We start from the raw sequence: 22,124 nt of genomic DNA on the forward strand, positions 1-22,124 counted from the left end.
GAATTAGATCAGTGCTTCTCAGTGGAAGCACTATTGGCATTCGGTATGATACAATTCTTCGGGTGTTGTAGCATGTTTAGCATCCCTGGCTTCTATGTAGTAATTACTGTTAGGGCTTCTTTACTAATTGTAAAAATAAAAACAACCCAACACTTTTCCAGAATATCCCAGGAATAGTAATTACTGTTAGGGCTTCTTTACTAATTGTAAAAGTAAAAATGACCCAACACTTTTTCAGAATATCCCAGGAATGGTATCACCCTCAATTGAAAACCACTGAATTAAATCAGCAACTTTGTTATAATAGTGTTTTACCACTTAACAGAATATAAGTCTTATATTTAAAAAGATTAAGAATATAGACATTTTTATTGCTTTTCAATACTACACACCTATTCACCTTTGATTCTAATTTGTTCTTATTCATTGTTTACTAATGTAAGTTATGTGTCAACAGTCAACTTAAAATGTTTTACATTCTTAGGCAGTAAGTTTTCAGTCTGCTCCAAAGAGCTGCTAAGTGTCTGCACGGGTACCTCAGACCACAAGGGAGATGGTAATGAGATGGGAGAATTGGACAGGATTCTGGAGTAGGTGTAGTTTCTTTTTATGTCTTTCACAAACTGTGCTTTCAGGCAAGAATGGGTTCTGCTGTCCTGAGTTATATCTTCTTTCTTTTTCCTTAATAGGAACAAATGATTAAAAATAAGAAACATGACTTATTGACAAAAAAATTCAAAATTTTTGGACCTATAATTTATAGATCACTTGGTAGTATAAAGAGAATTATTTATTTTGAGTATTTTTAGACAAACAATATCCCAACGATTGATTGCCTGGATAAGTTTCTTAGATTAAGCTCTTCATGAGAGGAGGCAACTCTTGTTTTAGAGGACCAACCACCAAGAGGAAAATTAGATTAGGTCATTTGAAAAAAATTTCGAGTTTCTACTACTTATCCTTATATCAGACAGTTCTTTCTAAAGCTCTTTGTTTTTATCTCTTTCCATTGTAAACCATCTTTAGTAAAGCTACCGTATCTGTTGGAATGTCCAGTCATTCTGACAAACTTTTACATTGCAATATCTTGATTCTTTGTAGGTCATTTTTGTGTTGCACATCCTATTAATAAATAAGTGCAACCAAAACTACTACTGTTTTTTTTTTTCTCCTAAGAATAAATGGCAGTTAAAAGTTATTCTCAGTGATTTCTGTGTTATGACTTAGGGAATTCTGGTTATCTTCCTTAGTTAATGCTGGGTGCTTAGATTCTGGAAGTATTTTTTTTTTTTTTTTTTTTTTGAGACAGAGTCTCGCTTTCTTGCCTAGGCTAGAGTGAGTGCTGTGGCGTCAGCCTAGCTCACAGCAACCTCAAACTCCTGGGCTTAAGCAATCCTACTGCCTCAGCCTCCCGAGTTGCTGGGACTACAGGCACGAGCCACCATGCCCGGCTAATTTTATATATATATATATATATTAGTTGGCCAATTAATTTCTTTCTATTTTTATAGTAGAGACGGGGTCTCGCTCAGGCTGGTTTTGAACTCCTGACCTTGAGCAATCCGCCCGCCTCGGCCTCCCAGAGTGCTAGGATTACAAGCGTGAGCCACCGCGCCCGGCCTGGAAGTATTTTTTATATGACATGGTTGTGTGTGTTTTTTTTAAACAAGTAAATGTAATAAAATGGATACTAATTAGGCAGTGGAATAATTGCTGTCAATTATATATCAGAAAGGGGAAAACACCCCAAAGATCTACAGATGTTATGATTGTAGATACATTAATTGAATAAGTAAGATCAAAGGAGAATTTTTTTTTCTAGAAAGGCTAATTCCTAGAGATACTTAGTTGACCATATGGCCTATGATTAATCTAATGCTTCTTTTTTTTTTTTTTTTTTTTTTTTTTGAGACAGTCTCATTTTGTTGCCCAGGCTAGAATGAGTGCTGTGGCGTCAGCCTAGTTCACAGCAACCTCAATCTCCTGGGCTCAAGCAATCCTGCTGCCTCAGCCTCCCGAGGAGCTGGGACTGCAGGCATGGGCCACCATGCCCGGCTAATTTTTTCTATATATATATTAGTTGGCCAATTAATTTCTTTCTATTTATAGTAGAAACGGGGTCTTGCTCTTGCTCAGGCTGGTTTCGAACTCCTGACCTCGAGCAATCAATCCGCTTCCGTGGCCTCCCAGAGTGCTAGGATTATAGGCGTGAGCCACCGCATCTGGCCAATCTAGTGCTTCTTATATGCATAGGAGGATACTTTTATTTGGATTCATTAGTATCATTATGCTTTTGTATTTTGGTTATTAATTTTTAAAATTATTGGAAAATATGACAAAAACATCTTGCATAAATGACCTAGACTGGAACCCTTTTCTCTATCACTATATTTTATGCAGTTTCTAATAATCTTTGAAATATTACACTTATAGAGGCACAAGTAAGTGTATAATTTGCTAGAATAAGACATGAGAATTCAGGCCAATAAATCAGCATAGAAGTAGTAGCTTGGATTTAGTGTTAAAAAAAACTAGAGTTTAGGTCAGGTCTCAGGTAGCCAGGGCCAACTGCAGCACCAGGGAGAGCTCCCAATGTGCTCTTTGTTCTGATTGTGTTATCCCGGTGATAGGAAGCATTTGTCCCATGTACTTTCATTGGTTAAACAAGCCTGTCTCTCCTGAGGATAAGAGATTTTTTCTTTCTCATTTAGCCAGAGCATTCAGTTTCATGTCTGAGAACAGAAAACAAAATGCAGTTATTAAATAATGAGGCTAATTTGTATATTAAGTGGTAGAACTATGAAAAGAAATTTCATAATTTCTGCCTACTTAGTTATTATTTTTATCTTGAGCAATTTAGCATGATAATATTTACCCCCTTTTCTCAGCTTTCCAGAGGACTTTCACCACTAGTGCCATTCTTTTTCTCATTTCAGTCTAAAACTTACTATCTTGTAAGTTTCCATCCCTGTCCTTTTTTTTGTTTCCTGCAGTTTTTATATTCTTAGATTTCTAAACCTGAAAGAGTTCTTAAATTATTTAGGAGATATAAGTAGATTTTACCTTTTGTAAAAATTCAGAAATAAACACAGACATTTATGAAGGATGCATTTTAGTATAGGGGTATATTATATCCCATGATATGCCACTTATGCACCCACCATATGCCACTGTCAAAGTGCTTCTAGAACCTTCACTCTGTAAAGGATCATTTCTACCTATTCTATGACTACAAGTCTACTCCTTTTCTCATACAGACACTATTTTCCAGCTAACTATAATACTCCACTGGAGCCTCTGGATATCTTATTTCATTTAGTATAAACTCTTTTATATTATCAGTCCTTTCTTGTGGTACTCAGCCCTGCTTTCTTCCTCCTCAGCCTTCCTTTTCTTCCCTTCCTATTCCTGTGCCCTTTCCCTTTTCTTTCATACCTCCCAATTTATTTCCTCCTCCCCCATCCTTTTCTTTTCTTCTCATCCTCTTTGCTCATCTCTTCTTCCCTTGATTTCCATCCTATTCCTCTTCCTGCCCCTCCTACACACTTTCTGTCACCCTCAAATTTCTTTTTTCTAAGTTTAAAACCTCTCTTTCTCTAGATAACACTACCTCTGCTGCCTGGGTACCATCTCATGAAATAACCACATTCTCTTTGTCTACAAAAGCCATTTTAATGTTATATCACTTTGTTTAAATCCCCCAGTCCCCACTCCTACCTGCTGTATGCTTTTTAGGTATCCTCCTAATGTACTAAGAAAATAGAAACTGGCATTTAGATTTTTTTTTTTACAACTTGTTTTCCTGCTACTTCAAAATGATTTATATCTTAAGTCATTTTTTTTCTTCTCACTCTGCACTCAGAATGAATAACTTCTCTACCTATACTCCTTTTTCCTTGATAAAATTTTTATATATATTTCAAATATACTTGTGGAATGAATATTTTAAATAAATAGAATCATGCTATGCATTGCATTTTCTAATTTTTTATTATAGTATATAAAATATTTTCACATATTACTAAGTATTCTTTTACACCACCATTTTTATTAGCCACATGGACTTCTCTTGCATAAAACTTAGTATACCAATTCCCCAATTATCAAATTATTCTCCAGAAAAGATGTACCACTATATGTTTTTACTCTGTGAGTTTCTGTTTACCTTTGCCATAACTGGGTATTATATATTTTTAAACTTATCTCAGATTTTAAAATCTGCATTTCTCATGTACATCAAATATTCCTTTGTTTTCAAAAAATCATATCATTGTTCATTTAAAAAATTGTATCAGTCCCTTTCATAATAACTTAAAGTAGTTTAAGATAACACAAAATATTCTTCCAAGTTATTGTTTATCATTTAGCATTGTTTTACTTTTTGCCTTAAGAGTTTTTAAATTTTCATGAGGTAAATATATTAATTAATCTTTGTGGGTGATAACTTCTTATGATGAAAAGGGTTTTCCCCGCTCTTTAATAATATAAATATATTAATTTATATCTTCTTCTTTTAAAAAATGTTACATATGAATTGCTACTTCACCTGGCATTTACTTTGGTTAGTACAGTATTAGGCACAAAGTTAATTTATTTTGTTTTCCAGTAATAAATGAGGTATCCCAGAATTAATTATTGAATATGCTACTTACTCACACATATTTCAAATACTACCTTTTTATATTATGATTCTCTGTTCTATTTATTCAACTCTTTATTCTGTTTTTTTTTAACTTCAGAGTATTATGGGAGTACAAACACTTTGGTTACATAAATTGCCTTTGCACTGCCCAACAAGTGTGCCCATCCCCAAGCCATGTGAACCGCATTCATTAGGTGTGGTTTTACTCATTCCCTCCTTCTCCCTCCCACCTGCCCGGCATCCTATGAATGTTACTTCCCATATGTGTACATTAGTGTTGATCAGTAAGTACCAATTTAATGATGAGTATATGTGGTGCTTGTTTTTCCATTCTTGTGATACTTCACTTAGAAGAATGGGCTCCATCTCCATCCAGGGTAATACAATAGGTAGTTCATAATTTTTTTTTTTTTTTATGGCTGAGTAGTAATGCATGGTATAATACATTAATCCCCTCATATATTGATGGGGCACTTGTTTCCACATCTTTGCAATTGTGAATTGTGCTGCTATAAACATTTGAGTGCAGATGTCTTTTTTATAGAATGTCTTTTTTTCCTTCGGGTAGATTCACAGTAGTGGGATTGCTGGATCAAATGATAGTTCTACTTTTAGTTCTTTGAGGTATCTCCATATTGCTTTCCACAGAGGTTGCACTAGTTTGCAGTCCCACCAGCAGTATATGAGTGTTCCTATCTCTCCACATCCATGCCAACATTTGTTGTTTTGAGACTTTGTGGTAAAAGTCATTCTCACTGAAGTTAAGTGATATCTCGTTATGGTTTTCATTTGCATTTCCCTGGTGATTAGAGATGTTGAGCATTTTTCATATGTTTTTTAGCTATTAGTCTATCTCTTTCAAAAAGTTTCTGTTCATGTCCTTAGCCCACTTTTTGATAGGGTTGTTTGATTTTTTTCTTGCTGATTTTCCTAAGTTCTATGTAGATTCTAGTTATCAGCCCTTTATCAGATATATAGCATGCATATATTTTCTCCCATTCTGTAGGTTGTCTGTTTGCTCTAGTAATAGTTTCTTTGGCTGTGCAGAAGCCTTTTAATTTGATCAGGTCCCATTTATTTATTTTTGTTGTTGTTGTGATTGCTTTTGAGGTCTTCTTCATAAATTCTTTGCCTAGGCCTATGTCTATAAGAGTTTTTCCAGCATTTTCTTCTAGAATTCTTATGGTTTCATGCCGTAGGTTTAAGTCTGTTAAGCATCATGAGTTGATTTTTGTGAGAGGTGAAAGGTGTGGATCCTGTTTCAATCTTCTGCATGTAGCTATCCAGTTTTCCCAGCACCATTTATTGAATAGAGATTCTTTTCTTTTCCCCCGTGTATGTTTTGTCTGCTTTGTCAAAGATTAGATGGCTATATGAGGATAGTTTTGTATTTGGGTTTTCAGTCTTGTTCCATTGGTCTATGTCTCTGTTCTTGTGCCAGTACCATGCTTTTTGGTTATTATAACCTTATAGTATCGCTTGAAGGCTGGTAAATTGATGCCTCCCAATTTGTTCTTTTTGCTTAAGGTTGCTTTTGCCATTCAGGGTCTTCACTGGTTCTGTATGAGGCACAGAATTATTTTTTCTCTTATTTTTTATCTGCAAAAAATGATGCTGGTATTTTGATAGGGATTGCTTTGAATCTGTTGATTACTTTGGGTAGTATAGACATTTTAACAGTGTTGATTTTTCTGATCCATGAGCATGGTATTTTACCTTTTAACAGATTTATAATTTTTAATTAACCCTTTTTATTGAGAAGTAGTCAAGCATTTTGTTTAAAAAAAGGGAAAAATTCAAATAACGTAAAGGGTAAGAAAGTCTCCAATATGAAGGTAACCACTATTATAGATTATTTATTCTATACCAGAAATACTTTGTTCACATGCAAGAGTATAGCTGATCTCCTTTTTATTATATAGATAGAAATTTATCATATACACAGTTGTTCTGCACTCTTTAAAATTACATATTAATATATATTAGTATATAATATATATTAATAGAGATCTGACTTTTTTTTTTTTTTTTTTTTTTTTTTGAGACAGAGTCTTACTTTGTTGTCCAGGCTAGAGTGAGTGCCGTGGCGTCAGCCTAGCTCACAGCAACCTCAAACTCCTGGGCTCGAGTGATCCTTCTGCCTCAGCCTCCCGAGTAGCTGGGACTACAGGCATGCGCCACTATGCCCGGCTAATTTTTTTTATATATATATCAGTTGGCCAATTAATTTCTTTCTGTTTATAGTAGAGACGGGGTCTCGCTCTTGCTCAGGCTGGTTTTGAACTCCTGACCTTGAGCAATCCGCCCACCTCGGCCTCCCAAGAGCTAGGATTACAGGCGTGAGCCACAGCGCCCGGCCCTGACTTTTTTTTTTACAGCTTAATCTAATTTAAGAATCTAAAACAGTGCTTTCCTATTATTTGAAAATGTAGGTTCCCCCGCACCCCAGTCTTTTGTTGTCAAAAAGTACTGTAGTATTCTATATCCTTATCTAGTCTTTGCCTGCAAGCCATACAGTATAAATTTCTAGAAGTGAAATTATTGGGTCATGGACTGTAACTAGTTACAAACAACGTAAATCAAATTTCAGAAGAAAAGAAATTTGCAAGAAGTCTGGAGAACCAGGAATTGGCTCCTACTACCACTGTTCTGAATAAACCTATGTTTGTTATTCCCTAAAAATTCAAATTTTCATGCAAGATCATCCATTTGGTCAAAATTGAGTTATATGTCCATGTTATAGCTACCTAGAAGTGAAGAGTAGGCTTTTTTCACCCTTTTATGTTTTTAGTGTGAGGCCAGACTTTACTGCCCATCACTTTGGACAGTGCTCCAAATAGTAGGGTACTTGAATGCAGGATATCAACAAACAAACAATGCAGCCTTAATTTTATCTGCTTAATATCTAAGACAACCCTCTTCTCATACACATACTTGCAGGAAACAATAAAAACCTCTTTAGCCTATTAAATCGTAATGATTCTTCTTAAACCTGGAAATGCTTTTATTCATTCTGTAAGGGGGGACAACCTGAAGTTTCATAACTTATTTCTTCCATCCAGCTTTACATCTAAAAACTCTTGGCATTTTTCCTCTCTACTTTTCTGTTCTTTAGACTATGATTATATTCCTAAGAGTAAAAAATTAGGGTATATCTTCCAAATAAAACCTAAATGTATTGAGATAGAAATATGTAAAAAGTAAATTTTTAAGATGATAAATAAAATGAAATAAATTATATTTTAAATTTTATTATTAACCAGATAAAAATCTTTTTATGATCTTTTTAAAAAGTATATTATTCTCATTGTTTATTTTTCTCCCCCCATGAGAATGTCATAACTAGCTCCATTGGGTTGGGAATGTTTGTCTGTTTTGTTTACTAAGTATTCTTAGCATCTAGAACAGTGCACTAGGATACCAATTCACATCAGTTGTATTCCTTCCAAAATGCATTCTTTTTTTTTTTTTTTTTTTTTTTTTTTTTTGAGACAGAGTCTCAGTCTGTTGCTTGGGCGAGAGTACCGTGGCATCAGTCTAGCTCACAGCAACCACAAACTCCTGGGCTCAAGCGATCCTCCTGCCTCAGCTTCCCGAGTAGCTGGGACTACAGGCATGCGCCACCATGCCCGGCTAATTTTTTATATATATTTTTAGTTGGCCAATTAATTTATTTCTATTTTTAGTAGAGATTGGGTTTCACTCTTGCTCAGGCTGGTTTCAAACTCTTGACCTTGAGCGACTCCCCCCCCCTCGGCCTCCCAGAATGCTAGGATTACAGGCGTTAGCCACCACGCCCAGCTCAAAATGCATTCTTTGTGTCTAATTTAATTAATGAAGAAACATCAGATAAACCCAAATTAAGGGATATTCTACAAAATAACTGTCCTATACGCTTTTTTTTTCTTCAAAGTTTTTTTTTTGTTTGTTTTTTTGTGACAGGGTCTCGCTCTGTCACCTGGGCTAGTGTGCAGTGGCATCATCATAGCTCACTGCATCCTCCGACACCTGGGCTCAGGTGCAGAGCCTGAGCCTACAGAGTAGCTGGTAGTACAGGCCTGCGCCACCATGCCCAGGTAATTTTTCTCTTTTCTGTAGAGATTGGTCTCACTCATGCTCAGGCTGGTCAGGAGCTCCTGGACTCAAGCAATCCTCCAACCCCGGCCTCCTAGAGTGCTAGAATTATAGACTTGAGCCACCACGCCTGGCCTGCCCTAAACTCTTGAAGAATGTCAAGGGTGTGAAAAACAGTGAAAACCAACTTATTTTAAATGGTTCATGAAAAAAAGTGTGTGTGTAGGGAGGGAGGAGGGTGAGAGAGAAAGAGAGAGAGACTATGATAAGGCAAGTGAAGGAACATGTAAACAATTGGTGTATCTGGATAGAGTACGTATGAATTCTTTGTTCTATTGTTCTGAAGAAAAGTATGAATCTATAGCAATATAAAAATTGTTTTTAAAGGATTGAAAGCCTACAGAAACCTAAGGAAAATTTTTAAATAGTTTGGAAAATTCTTTTTTTCTAGTTCAGTGTAGATATGAAAGTTTTAATATGACAATGTGCACAGTGTTTTCAGTAAAAAAGTCACTTTTGATAGAAGGAAAATACTTTTTAAAAAAATAGCCTTTAAAATAAAAAGTTCTCTATTGCATACGTTTCTTTTTAAAAGTAGTTAGGTTCTTTATTGTTAAAATTTTACCTTTACTGGCTCATAAGATGGATTAAGCATCTTTATTGCTTTGCTTTGCTTTCTAAATAATCTGCTGGTTGAAATACTGCCCATTATCTAATGTTGTTACAGGAAAAGTTAGAAAATTTGGGACTTTAGAAAAGTTGTGTATAACTCTTCTTAAGGTTGGCAGCATTTATAAGCACTCTTCACTGAGATATCCCTTCAGACTCTGTGTGGGAAAATAAGATTTTTCATATTGCTTCATATCTCACGAAGTATATGGGAAAATTTTGCTATATATCAAAAACTTTGTTTTTATATAGTTGACTACATTGAAATTATCCTGTAGCACTTTGGCATTGCTAATGTCCAGCTTCTTTGCTACATTGGCTTGCCTGTCAATTTGAGGCAATAAATGATTACCTCATATATATGAGGCAATAAATGATTTTCACAGGTTTAATCTTACCCTGTAAGGTCTCCTTTCTTCTCTTTTCCTCTTTTTCCTTTTCCTTTCCCACTACTCTCTCCTCCTCTTCCCTTTTACAGTTAAAGCAGCTGCTTCTTCATTATGGCATTAAGTAGATTTAACATGTTTTTCTGAAAAAAACTTTTTCTAAAAACAAGTCATTTGCTTATGACAATATATTTTCCATGGTACAGCTTTCCTTTAATGAGTCACCAAAAATTAGTTATTTGTGAATTTCATTTTTGAAAGAAAATCTAGTAAATACCATAAGCTCAGACATGTTAGAAACATCTGTACTTGAATTCGGCTATATAGAAACCTCCCACACAGTGTAATTTGCTCTAATCCTTATTTCTTCAACTCTTCAATAATGTTTTCTTATTTCCAACAGTATTTGTTTTGTTGCTGCATTTTCTATGTACTATCAATTGCCATTTTTATCATGAGAAAATGAATAAATCTTTCCTCAGTGACACAGAAGTTAGCATCCAAAATGATTCTTGTAAATATTTATCAATATGTTTACATGTAATAATATTTAATTTTAAGCTTTAAAAAGTACTTGATTAAGTTTCAGTGATTTGAAGATATTCCTAAATGTAGAGGTTTGTCTTTTAAGTTCTAGATACTAAGTTGTAAGCATCTTACAAATCATCTGGTAACAAAAAGTATAGCACTAATTTAAGACAAGGTTCATTTTCCTTGTTAGAGCATGTAAACCCAGAGTTTAGATTTTTTTATTTTTTTTTTGTAACTTTGAAATTTTTGGCGTAATCCTTTCGTATCTGATTGCATTGTCAATTTCATAGTGTGGTTGACCATAAGCTCATGTTATAAGTGTCTACTCTGCCATTTTCTTGCTTATTTTTGCTTGCATTATGGAAACTGATTTCTTTGGAGGAATCCATTAATATTGTCCTTTTTGTGAGAGATAATTCAGCTAAAATTATATAATATTATCTTTAAATCCATTTAACCTAGACACACACAGACATTAGTTTATGCAAAGTAATGCATGAGTAAAGGTTTCACTGGTCAAAAGCTAACAGGGGTGGGGAACTGTTGGAAGGTTGCATTAATATAGCTATTATCAAATAAGGCTTCATTCAAGAAACTTCAATTAGATATACTTAAAAATGTATATTATTTTATAAAAATCTAACTACTATGTACTTAATTTCATAAAATGAAAACTTTGTTCATTTTAAAGATAACTAACCTTTTTAATGACTTTATTGTCTGCTTTTTGTTTGAAAGTATGAAAGTATTTAAATATTTGGTTGTAGCATGGAGGTCTGCAGTTTCAGTTGATCCTGTAGATGGATCAGTCATTTGTGACCTTAAGGGCATCTTGATTTGGGTTAGGTAGGAAATGTAGATTTGCAACAGTGGTTGAAATGCAGGAAAGCATTTTTCAGGCATGTTAATGAAGGCATGAGTATTCTGCATTTTTCCATATTTCAGTTGGATCTTTCTTGGTATCAAACAATGACTTTAAAATGTGATCCTCTGAGAGCTTAATCAATTCCATCTGTGGTTATTTAGGTGACTTAGTGATGTCACGAGGTGAGGCTGAAATATGCTAACTTGAATGTGATGTCATGATTCTTAGTGTCAGTGAAACTTTCATTGCATTTTCTAATTAATAGGTCTATAACAGTTGCATATTCTTCAAATGATTCATATGTGTCATCTGGTCATCAGTGACCTTTGCTAACTGGGGAAAGTGTTCATCTCAAATTTTTTTTGAAGAAATATTTTGAAAAAAGGTAGCTTTTTTCGAAAGGCTTGGATTTTTTTGCCACATGTCTTATATAGACTCAGTTTTATCTTGCAAAGAAATATTCAAGTCATTTTGATTTGACATATCACACAAAAATGCTGCATTCCTATAGAAACCTTCTTTCAATAATTCACATTGCTGATTCTATTCTTCATAAAATTTAACTATCTGTTCTCATAGAGATAAAATTTTGCCTAACACTTGTCCCTGTGATAGCCAACACACTTTAGAATATGGCAGATCCACACTGAATACCTCATCTTTCTACATTAGCGTGTTATATAACTGATGATGCCATGTTGCATTTGCATGAATATAGTTAACAGTACTTGTAACTTGTTGCAAAATGTCACTTAAAATAGTAGCTTTAGCACAGAGGTTTTGCCAATGTAAGATACAGTGAAAAGAAATGAGAGCATCTGTATCTGTTAATACTTTTTTAAAATCTGTGCAGTAGACCCTTCACGTTTTCCTGTCATGGAAGGTGCGCCATCTGTACATACACTCACTAAATTTACCAAATTAAGTCCAATTTCATGACATTTACCTTGAAAGTTGTTGGAGATATCTATTCCCCAAATTCTCTCAAGAGTGCCCAAAGTGAGTGACTTCATAGCAAAGAAAATTTTCTGTTGTGACTTGAATGAAGTATAAAACGTGTGCCAAGTCAGTAGTATCAGTTGATTCATCCAAAGTGATTGAATAATATATATTTTCCTTTTGAAGTATTGCATGAAGTTGTTCTGTTAAGTTGAAGGCTAATGATTAGTCATGGTTCTCCTTGAAAGGGGCAGTTGTTTATATTTAGAAATGTTATCGGAGTCTAAGCATCCTACAACTTGGACAGTGCATTCATTCACAATTTCTGCATCACTGAATGGCTTTCCTTTTTTCCCCAAGTATATAAGCTACTTTATAAGTTGCTTCAGTGGTATTATTTCCAGGTCTTATTACTGCTTGAAAGAACTCTTTGCTTTTGCTTTTCATCTTTTATATTCTGCAATATAACCTTTCCTACCTCTTCCTCTAATTTAAAATATTTGTGGTCCTTATAAGTGTTATAATACTGATGAGCATTGATTTTTTTTTTTAGTGTTGATAGTGTAGTGTATCACAAAGCAAACAAATCATCTTATCTTTAGCAGAAACAAGATAATATTGCAGTTCTCAACTTCATTAAAAATGTTTTCTTCCTTTAGCATTCTCTTGGTCTTCTTTGATATGATGGGCTGTTAAGCAGATACAATTAAAAAATACTGTCGAACTGTGCAACTATTCACAAATTCTGCTTCAAACAGAAACACAGTGCACCATTGTCAAAAGCTGATAACAGACTGGCATACTGGACCCCCATAAACTCTAGCTAACCAGCCTCATGTGGTAGTGGTGCCAGTCAGGCAGGGAAAGTCAGAACTAAATCATGAGTGTAGCAGCTGTCAGTTTAGCTCTTATGGCTTACTAATGTTCTAATTGTACCAGTCAATCTTGGAGGATTATTTCATTGAAACTTATTTTATTCTGTGGTATTTTAAGTAGGTTCATTTTAAAAATAAAAAACATAAAAGACAAATGTATTAATAAAAATAAAAAGATTTGTTCTGTGAAATTTGGATTCAGTCAAAAGACCACATCTAAGGACATAGAAGGCCACAGATTCCCCCCACTGCTGAGCTAACAAATGAGTGAAAGTTTCATTTTTAGCCCCTCCACATTGTCTCAGATGAGATGAGTAACATATGTAGTTCTCCCTGATATATGAAGTGAGGGAAGGAGGAGATTGTGTCAATCTATAAATTAAATATCTTTTCCTATTGGAGTGTCTTATGTGTGTGCCCCACTTTGGAGAGTACTTTTCTAAAGAAGCAAAAATGATGGCTCAATTTGGGTTGTGAAGTCCAGAGAAGGCTTGTACTGGAAAAAGGGTATGTTGAAAATTCCCTGAATTGTACAACAAAGGCTCCATCGGAGAGATCCAAAAGTAGAAGTATTCTGGAATTCTTTATTAATTAATTTTTTTTCAGTGAAGCGTGAATACTTCATTTTATTAAATGCCTTTGGCATTCTTTGTTTATATATATCTTTTTTTTTTAATCTACATGTGAGTTAAATGTTATGAAATTTTCAATGTTGGACTATCACTGGGTTTCCACGGTAAAATCTTGAGAGTCTTGGTGGGGTGGTTATTTAATATATACCAATAGATTGGTTTTTCTACTATTTTTATATGTAGCAATTTTTTAACAGCAATTTTTATGACATAAGAGTTTTAAAAAATTATACTTTTCAGGGTAACTTCTAATATTTTTCTATAATTGGAAAGATTTTACATAGCAATGGAAATATCTGTTTTAATAGTTTGAAATAACTCACTATTGTTTTTTGGTATTTTTTAATGTTTTTAAATTGTGAAATATACACACACTAAAGCTTAATACATGTAAGTTTATCTATACTACGAAAAAAAAATTAACCTTACTAATACCTTTGAAAACCATTGTATTCCTTTATTACATCTTTCTATAGTGGGGTAAATCCTAGCTTATTTTTGGTGGTGATCGTTATCTTGCTTTTCTTTGTGATTTTACTACATACTGGCATGTTGCTAAAAATATATTCAAAGTGTTTTGCATGTTTATATGATCTTCATATAAATAGAATCATAATGGATTCTTCTGAAACGATTGTTATACTTAATGTTTTGTTGTTGGTGGTTATTTGTATAGATTCATTTTAGTTTAATTTTTATTGCCATATAGTATTTCATTGCATGAATATGCCACAGTGTTTTTATCTGTGCTGTCATTTATGGATATTTGTGTTGTATGCAGGGTTTTTTTGTTGTTGTTATGTGCCTGAAAATGGAATTGCTTCATCACAGAATATTCTTTTCTCCTCCTCTCTGTGTATTTATATACACTAGCACTTAAATTTCCCTATGGTGATTTTGAAAGTAATGATCCTCCTGATTTTACTTTTGCTGTTAAACACTTGAAAAAAATTTAGAAACTCAGCTGAGAACATATTTCCATTAATATTAATTATGAGAATAAACCCATTTTGTTCACTCTTCCTGTGTAACACACAGAGTACAGATTTAATTCTTCTTAATGCATTGTTCTCTTTTCCCCATCTTTGTGAAAAAGTTCTTGAGCTTCATATCAGGAGTATAATTTTTGAATTATTTTAATAGTGTTCCATTTTTTAAGCTTATCAGTCATCAGCATTGCTACTTAATGATTCCTTAATTTTTTAAGAGTTTTCCAGTTTTATTGAGAAATAATTGACGAATATTTTAATCTGTACAATGGCATGATTTGGTATACATCTTTTATAAAATGATTACCACTATCAAGTTAGTTAACACATCTGTTACCTCACCTAGTTACCCTTTTTGTTTTGTGGTAAGAATATTTAAGCATATTTCAAATACAGTGTAACAATTCAGTATTGTTAACTTTAATCACCATGCTGTATATTAGATCCCCTGAACTTATTCATATCATAACTGAAAAGTTTGTATCCTTTGACCAATATCTCCCCTTTCTCTCCATTCCCCTGGCCTTGGTAACCACCATTCTATTCTCTGTTTCTAACCATTCCTTTAATTTTGATGTGTCTGTCAATTAGAGCACTTATTTGAGTGTCCCTCACCCCCTTCCCTGAGAGCTCTATGCCTTTATTCTTTCTGAGTCTTTATATATCTGAAAGTGAATTTCTGTTGTATAGGGAATTCCTGTGAAATAACCTTTCTCCTCAAAACTCACATATTTGTTCATTATCTTCTAGCAATTTATTTTGGAGAGAAGACAGCCTTGTACAAATGTTCCATGTAACTTTTTGTGGGGAAATGGTGGTTCTGGATAGTTCTAGGAATCTTTTCTATCTTTGAAGCTTAAATCTTTCATCAAGATGTGTCTGAGTGTTTTTCCCTTTTCTTTAAGTTTTGTCTGATGATGTATTCACCCTGACACCCCAACCCTAGGGAACTTTTTGATATATATGTTAAGCCTTTCAGTTAAAGAAATTCTTCTGTTATATCAATGATTATTGCTTCTGTTTCATTTATTCTGGTCTCTTCTGTAGGACCACCAGTTTTTAAATTTTTTATTTCTTTGTTTGAGTTCCTGTTTATCATACATGTCTTTCATTTTTGTCTTAAATTTACTGTGGTTTTCTATGTGAATTGATATATGATCAGTTTTACAATTTCCATGGAGATTTGAAAACAAAATCATTATGTGTCAAATAAATCTTATTGGTGATTATATTCAAGTCTTCTATAACCTGATTTATTTTTTTGTTTACTTACTCTGTCAGATACCGCAAGAGGTATGTTTAATTTCTCCACATTCACTGCAATGGTGTCCGTGTTACTTGATGCTATTTTCAGTGGACTTTTTCCTCCATTGTATTGGTCACACTTAAGCTTTTTAATTATTTAATTTAAAATAAATTCTGTTTTATATGCCAACTTTTCATATTTGCCTCCTTCTATGGCATAGAGACACCACCATGAAATAAATTCATGCCAAGTTGAAGAAAAAGATGTAATCCATCCCTCCCAATGTTGAACTGGGCTTCCATCTAGATTCTAGTATTTTACAATCTTGAGTTACATATGTAGTATACTAGGAAGAGTACTGTAGGAGCTCAGTAAATATTTGTTTGATTAATATGTTAACTATTAAAAGTGATGTCATTGACTTTGAGAAAGAAAAAGAAATGTGCAGTTTAGCATTGTAGTTTAATGAGTGAACACAGTAGATCTCTTAGTGTATAAACTCAAGGTCATGTTAGAGAATTAAATCAGAAGACTTGGACTTTGAAATGTAACTTTGTATTTTAGCTGTGTTCTCTCCGCTGTTAATACTTTTTAATTTTTAGAATTATAACTAAAAACTAAAAGACTTTGCACTTATTTATTGAGAGGAACAAGACTGCTTGCCAATTTTTTTTGTCTCATTTGGAAATATTTAATGATGGCAATGAGAGCAAGTACTGGCCTGCAAGCCAGGGAAATAAAAAATTTAAAAAATCATAAAAATTAGCCTAAATCATAAATTGTGGGAGTTTGGAATTGTGCAAAGACTCTGTTTGGAGGAATAGTGTTAGAATGTCACAAGGGGTCAGAAGTATTAATAATATATTTTTAAAATCTTATGAATTTTGAATTATAAAGGGCTTTATGTTTATAATAATATATGTGATATATTATGAGTATATAATACTTCTGTTATCAGTTCAGTCTGTATTGCTTATGTTCCATTTTGGGTGTTATAGGAAGGACTAGTTCATATTTATAGTGTTTCTTTACTAGTAATGTTTGCTCTTTCAGCTGTATGAAAAACATACCTATTTTAAATCTACCGTGCTCAATTATGAGTAGCAAATTTATTAATAAAAAGAGCATCTTAAACATATTAGTTGGTTGTAAGATTTTGATTTTAAAATTCTAAATCTTCATTGTTATTTTGATATATTTAGATAACAATTATTTTGTAAAGATTATTCTCTGTAGTCTTTTTTAACCAATTTTACAATGAGTTCAATCAATTCTAAAAGACCTGTCTAAAATACATGTACCAATACTAATCCAGGTGATTTCATGTGACAGATTATACCTCATTTGCAGAAAAGATGTCACATAAATTTTGAGCAGCTGTTTTTCCAGTTTGCTTTCTTTTTTTGAGACAGAGTCTCACTTTGTTGCCCAGGGTAGAGTGAGTGCCATAGCGTCAGCCTAGCTCACAGCAACCTCAATCTCCTGGGCTCAAGTGATCCTCCTGCCTCAGCCTCCCAAGTAGCTGGGACTACAGGCATGCGCCCCCATGCCCTAATTTTTTGTATATATATTTTTAGTCACTCAATTAATTTCTTTCTATTTTTAGTAGAGACGGGGTCTCAGTCAGGGTGGTTTCGAACTTCTGACCTCGAGCAATCCACCCGTCTCGGCCTCCCAGAGTGCTAGGACAGTTTGCTTTTTATGTCTACATTTATATATACTCTTCTTTCTATGGTATTAGCAATCCAAAAAGAATAGGCTTGATTCATTTACCCATTTAAGACCATTATGGGTTTATACTAGAGAGAGACTGCCCCTTTTTAATCATTTTTTGTTTGCTTTATATCTTTACACTGTAAATTCTATCTGTTGGGGACATGCCCAGGATCAGGTTTAAATGTGTGCAGCTGCATACCCTTTTCAACACTCAGGGATTATATCTGTGCATATGTCTCTGCTTTGGTATGCTGTATCTACAATCATAAAGAAAAGTGTTGGATTCATTAGTTATCAAGCTACCTGCTAGGAAAGAATTCCCTGCTCAAAATGAGCTTATATAGAGAACTTGGTAGGAATGGAAGGGAACCGTTTAATTTATTTCCAGGCTCAAGGATTTGAAATATTGTGCTTTGTAAAGCTGGAAGGGGAGAATGATAAATGGTAATGATTTTCCATGCCACTAGTTTTTATATTTGTAAAATTATAGCTTCCATTTATTCTACCTTGAAAATTAAGGTTTGGTACTAAAAACAAAACAAAATAATACTTCTGAGATCATCTTATATATTCATGGACACCCCACCTCCCTGACCTCAGCTGTCTAAAAAACCTACATTTTGGTTACATATAATGCCTTTGCCTGGTTGCTAATAGACTTAGTACTTGCCTGAATCAGGAATTGTAGAAGGATTGATGATCTGTTAAATAATTACATGTAGAACTTTTCTATGGTAAATGTAAATTAGTATATTAATCAGTTTAACTCTTATTTGTGAAATACAATAATAACTGTGTTAGAATACAGTGTGATATTTGACATGGATTCACCAATTGTTTCCCCATTTTAAAATCTTACTTGAAAATTTTATTTGAAATTGGTAGGTGATAAGAGATTGTGAATTTGAAAAATTAATCCTGATTTATATTAAAAATATTGATTATACCCAGTAATGGTGATACAGTGGGGGATATAGGAACTATCTTAAAAATTGGTCAAAATGTATTAGGCACACTACTTTTGGATTAGAATTTTGCCATTGCTGTTTAAAATGTTTGTACATTTCCAGTGACTTTCCAGAGAAAATATTCAAACAAGTGTACAGATTAAGTGTATTACAACATGATTTGTGATAGCAAAAAATGGAAACTAAAAATAACTTACATGAATTGCTAGAGAACTAGTTAAATTATTAGGTATCAATAGTATCAAATATTATATACCTGTTTAAAAAGAATGAGGTAGTACAGTATGTATTGACATGCTTAGATCTCTGAAATATATTATTAAATAAAAATATTTATAGAAAATATGCTGAAGTATGCACATGAACCTGTGGTTATCTCTGATAAATGAGATTGGAGAAGCCAGGGGTTAGGGAATCTTCTCATTTTTATTTGGCTTTTACGATGACCAACCATGTATAACTTTTTTTAAAAAATCTAAGTAAATGTACTATTCTCTACATATAATTGTTGTTTGATATTCTCTATTTTATGTTCTTACATGTTTTTGAAAATATAAAAATATTTTTAGAACTGTTGTATTGAGTTTATCTGCAATATTAATAAATAATAAATAATATACTGAAGTTTCTGTTCTGCTGATATATGAGGTTTATGGTATTTTTATATTATTTTTTAGATTTGGGGGCATTTAGAAAAGGAAAAGAGATGTATGTGGTAGGAGTTTAAAAATAAGACATAAATCTATGTTTAAATCTTTACATGTTGTTTTTCTATTTCAGTTACCTAGAAAAGTATGAGAAAGTTCATCATTTTGGGGAGGATGATGATGAGGTACCACCAGGCAATCCAAAGCCACAGCTTCCTATTGGTGCAATTCCATCTTCCTACAATTACCAGCAACACAGTGTGTCAGGTAAATATCACCCGACATTAACAGGGCTAAGGTTTTGAATTAGGAAAACAGACATCATTCAATGAATTAGTCCCTTAGTTTGCACATGAGAACACTCAAGGCCTAGGGTAATACAGCTTTCAAAGATTGATATCTAATTGATACCAGGGACCATTCTATCACTTGTTGCTTAAGAATTGTAGTTGCAGAAATATTTAGTTACAAATACTTATGCTTTCAAGTAAAATGTTTCCTTATTGCTTTGACTGATCATTGATTTATCCTGAATAGTCACAAATATGAGAAGAGGAAGGTCTTGCTGGGATTAGGAAAGCCAAGAATATTCATATAGAATCTATTAGATTTTCTATAATTTTCTTACAATTACTGGGGTTCTTAGCACCACAATTATCAGAAATGTTTCTAATTTTCTATTTTTCTGCTGTGGTACGAGGAAGAAGTTTTTTTTTTATTTTTTTATTTTTTGCTTTTCATTCTCGTAACAGCTGTAGAGGAATCTCCAGCTGAAAAGAGATGGACTCAAATTGGAAATAATCAAGTTGAGAGTTTGATAAAGAGATTCTTGAGTAGAATAGATGGGATTCCAGTTTTAGTGGCTTGAGAGTCAGGACTGATGACTAATAAGAGAGCTCTAAGGAGATACATTATTCCTGTTTCTGTAGTCATCAACATTGTCCTATAAAAAAAGAGGAGCTATTTCTTTTTCAAAGTATGTTCTTTATAAAAATTACAATTATTATAAATATTTATTATTATTAATTGATACTAGTGCCAATCTCTTATAGGTTATCCTTAAATTTAAGCTGTCTCATTTGTGGCAGTGTCATCAATTTTTTTTCACATCATCTGTTTTCAAAGTTTCATGTTGAATTTGACTGCATATTTCTTCCCCAACTAGTAATGACTGAAGAAACAGAATCTCCTTTTACAATTTATAATCTCCATTAGAAGAGTCCTCATCTGATGCTTTTGTATAATTGGGTAGGGGTAGCGCAGGGAGTCCAAGCCAAACCTAGCTTTGTGTTTAATGAGTAGTTATTATAACACTGTAAGAACCAAGACTAAAGGAGAACATTTTAAGTCATCATGCTAATAATTAAAGCTGATAAAATAAAATGGTTGACTTGTTAGGTGATATGCTTTTTGTTCCTGAAAAGAGCTAATGACCTCTATCGAATTCAAGAATGTTCCAGAGGGTTTTCCTGCATTGCATGATATGTTATACTAATGACCTTTAAAGATCATTTTCAACTTAAAACTGTGCGATTCCTATATTACAATAGCAGCAGAGCTTCATCCTTGTAACTTTAAGAAAGTTTGGCATCTACTACTATAGCTCTTCAAACCAACCCGTTTCTATGTTTGGTCTTGTTTAAAATTAGATTGTTTTTTTGGATATTGTTTTTTTCTCCCCTAATTATAATTGATTTACTTTAAGAAAGAAAATGTGAAATATTTTTAGTATTTCAGAAACCTGTGATGAAACTTGTTAATTAAAAAAAGTTAAAGAAATGATAGAATTGCTTAATCTGTTGTTTTAACAACTCCTTTCTGAACAATTATGTAATGTGTAACATGTTTGACAAAATTAAGATTGGGGATTCATGATGAGGTAGAAACTGAGAATCGATAGGAAACATCAAGTTTCAGAATATCTAATTCAAACTGAAAAGAGGTAGTATTTTAGGGCAGCATTTATGAATGTAGAGGTGCCTTTTATTTTTCTAGAAAGCCATAGCAACATCATGATTATGTTCTAAAAATTAACTTATCACTACATAAAACAAATCTTCACTGATTATTCTTTTCAAGTATTATTTAAAAATAGAGTAAGCTTCATAACTCAGTGTGTGTGTGTGTGTGTGTACATCTGTGTCTGTGTGTTCAAAAAAAAAAGGAATTACCTAATAGTAGATTAAGAGTGTCTAGAAAAATTTTTTAGAACCTTGAAAAGATTTGTGTCTATATCTTTGATCATACAGTGTTACTCCCCTTGTAGGTTTGGATAAATGTATTTATCTAGAGATGCTTACATTGTTGATAATAAGAAAAGCTATTCTAAATCAATGTTTTGAAAGGTGATATAATGAATTTAAATTGGTAGTAGCTCCAGGATATATAATATCATACATTTATAGACTGAATTTGCCATTGAGGATATTGACTACTTTTGCCCAGTGACTTTAAATGGCAAAAAAATCATGTGCATTTTGCTTTGAGTTTTAGGATAATTCAACACTGGCATCAATATATGGTGGTTTTGTCATTTATCCCGGATAGTTTTTCACTTATTCTTGACATAAATTCCCAATCCTTTGATTTACTTCTTTTTCAGTGTTTCTTCTTGGTATTGATTGGATATAAAACAAAGATTGGATACAATCATTTCTGTAGGATTATTGGATGGATTATTAAGGATTTTTTTGTTCTTTTTTTTTTTTTACCTTTTTTAAGAAAAATGTATTTGCAGTACCTTTATAGAAAAATTAGACAAAATTGACAAATGATAGCTCATTGAAATTAATAGAATTTTAGAGGTAACCAGGATTTTAGTGATCATTTAATCAAATTCAACATATTAATAAAATTAGGCCAGGCACCCTGCCCATTTGCATTTTTGGTACTTAAATTTGGAAAAGTTTCATGCAGGAAGATTTTTTAAAAAAATTTGTAAGTTA

The 22,124-nt window shown here is 33.1% G+C and overlaps 1 protein-coding gene across 1 annotated transcript in view; it reads left to right on the forward strand.

Annotated features, from left to right (window-relative positions):
* Positions 1 to 22,124, forward strand: part of ARID2 (AT-rich interaction domain 2) — a 167,458-nt gene that overhangs the window by 63,475 nt on the left and 81,859 nt on the right. The window contains exon 4 of the mRNA XM_076007199.1: positions 19,313 to 19,446. Within this exon, the coding sequence (XP_075863314.1) occupies positions 19,313 to 19,446 (134 nt within the window). The remainder of the gene's footprint in view (positions 1 to 19,312; positions 19,447 to 22,124) is intronic.

Source organism: Microcebus murinus, chromosome 10 (genome assembly GCF_040939455.1).
Source record: "Microcebus murinus isolate Inina chromosome 10, M.murinus_Inina_mat1.0, whole genome shotgun sequence".
NCBI lineage: Eukaryota > Metazoa > Chordata > Mammalia > Primates > Cheirogaleidae > Microcebus > Microcebus murinus.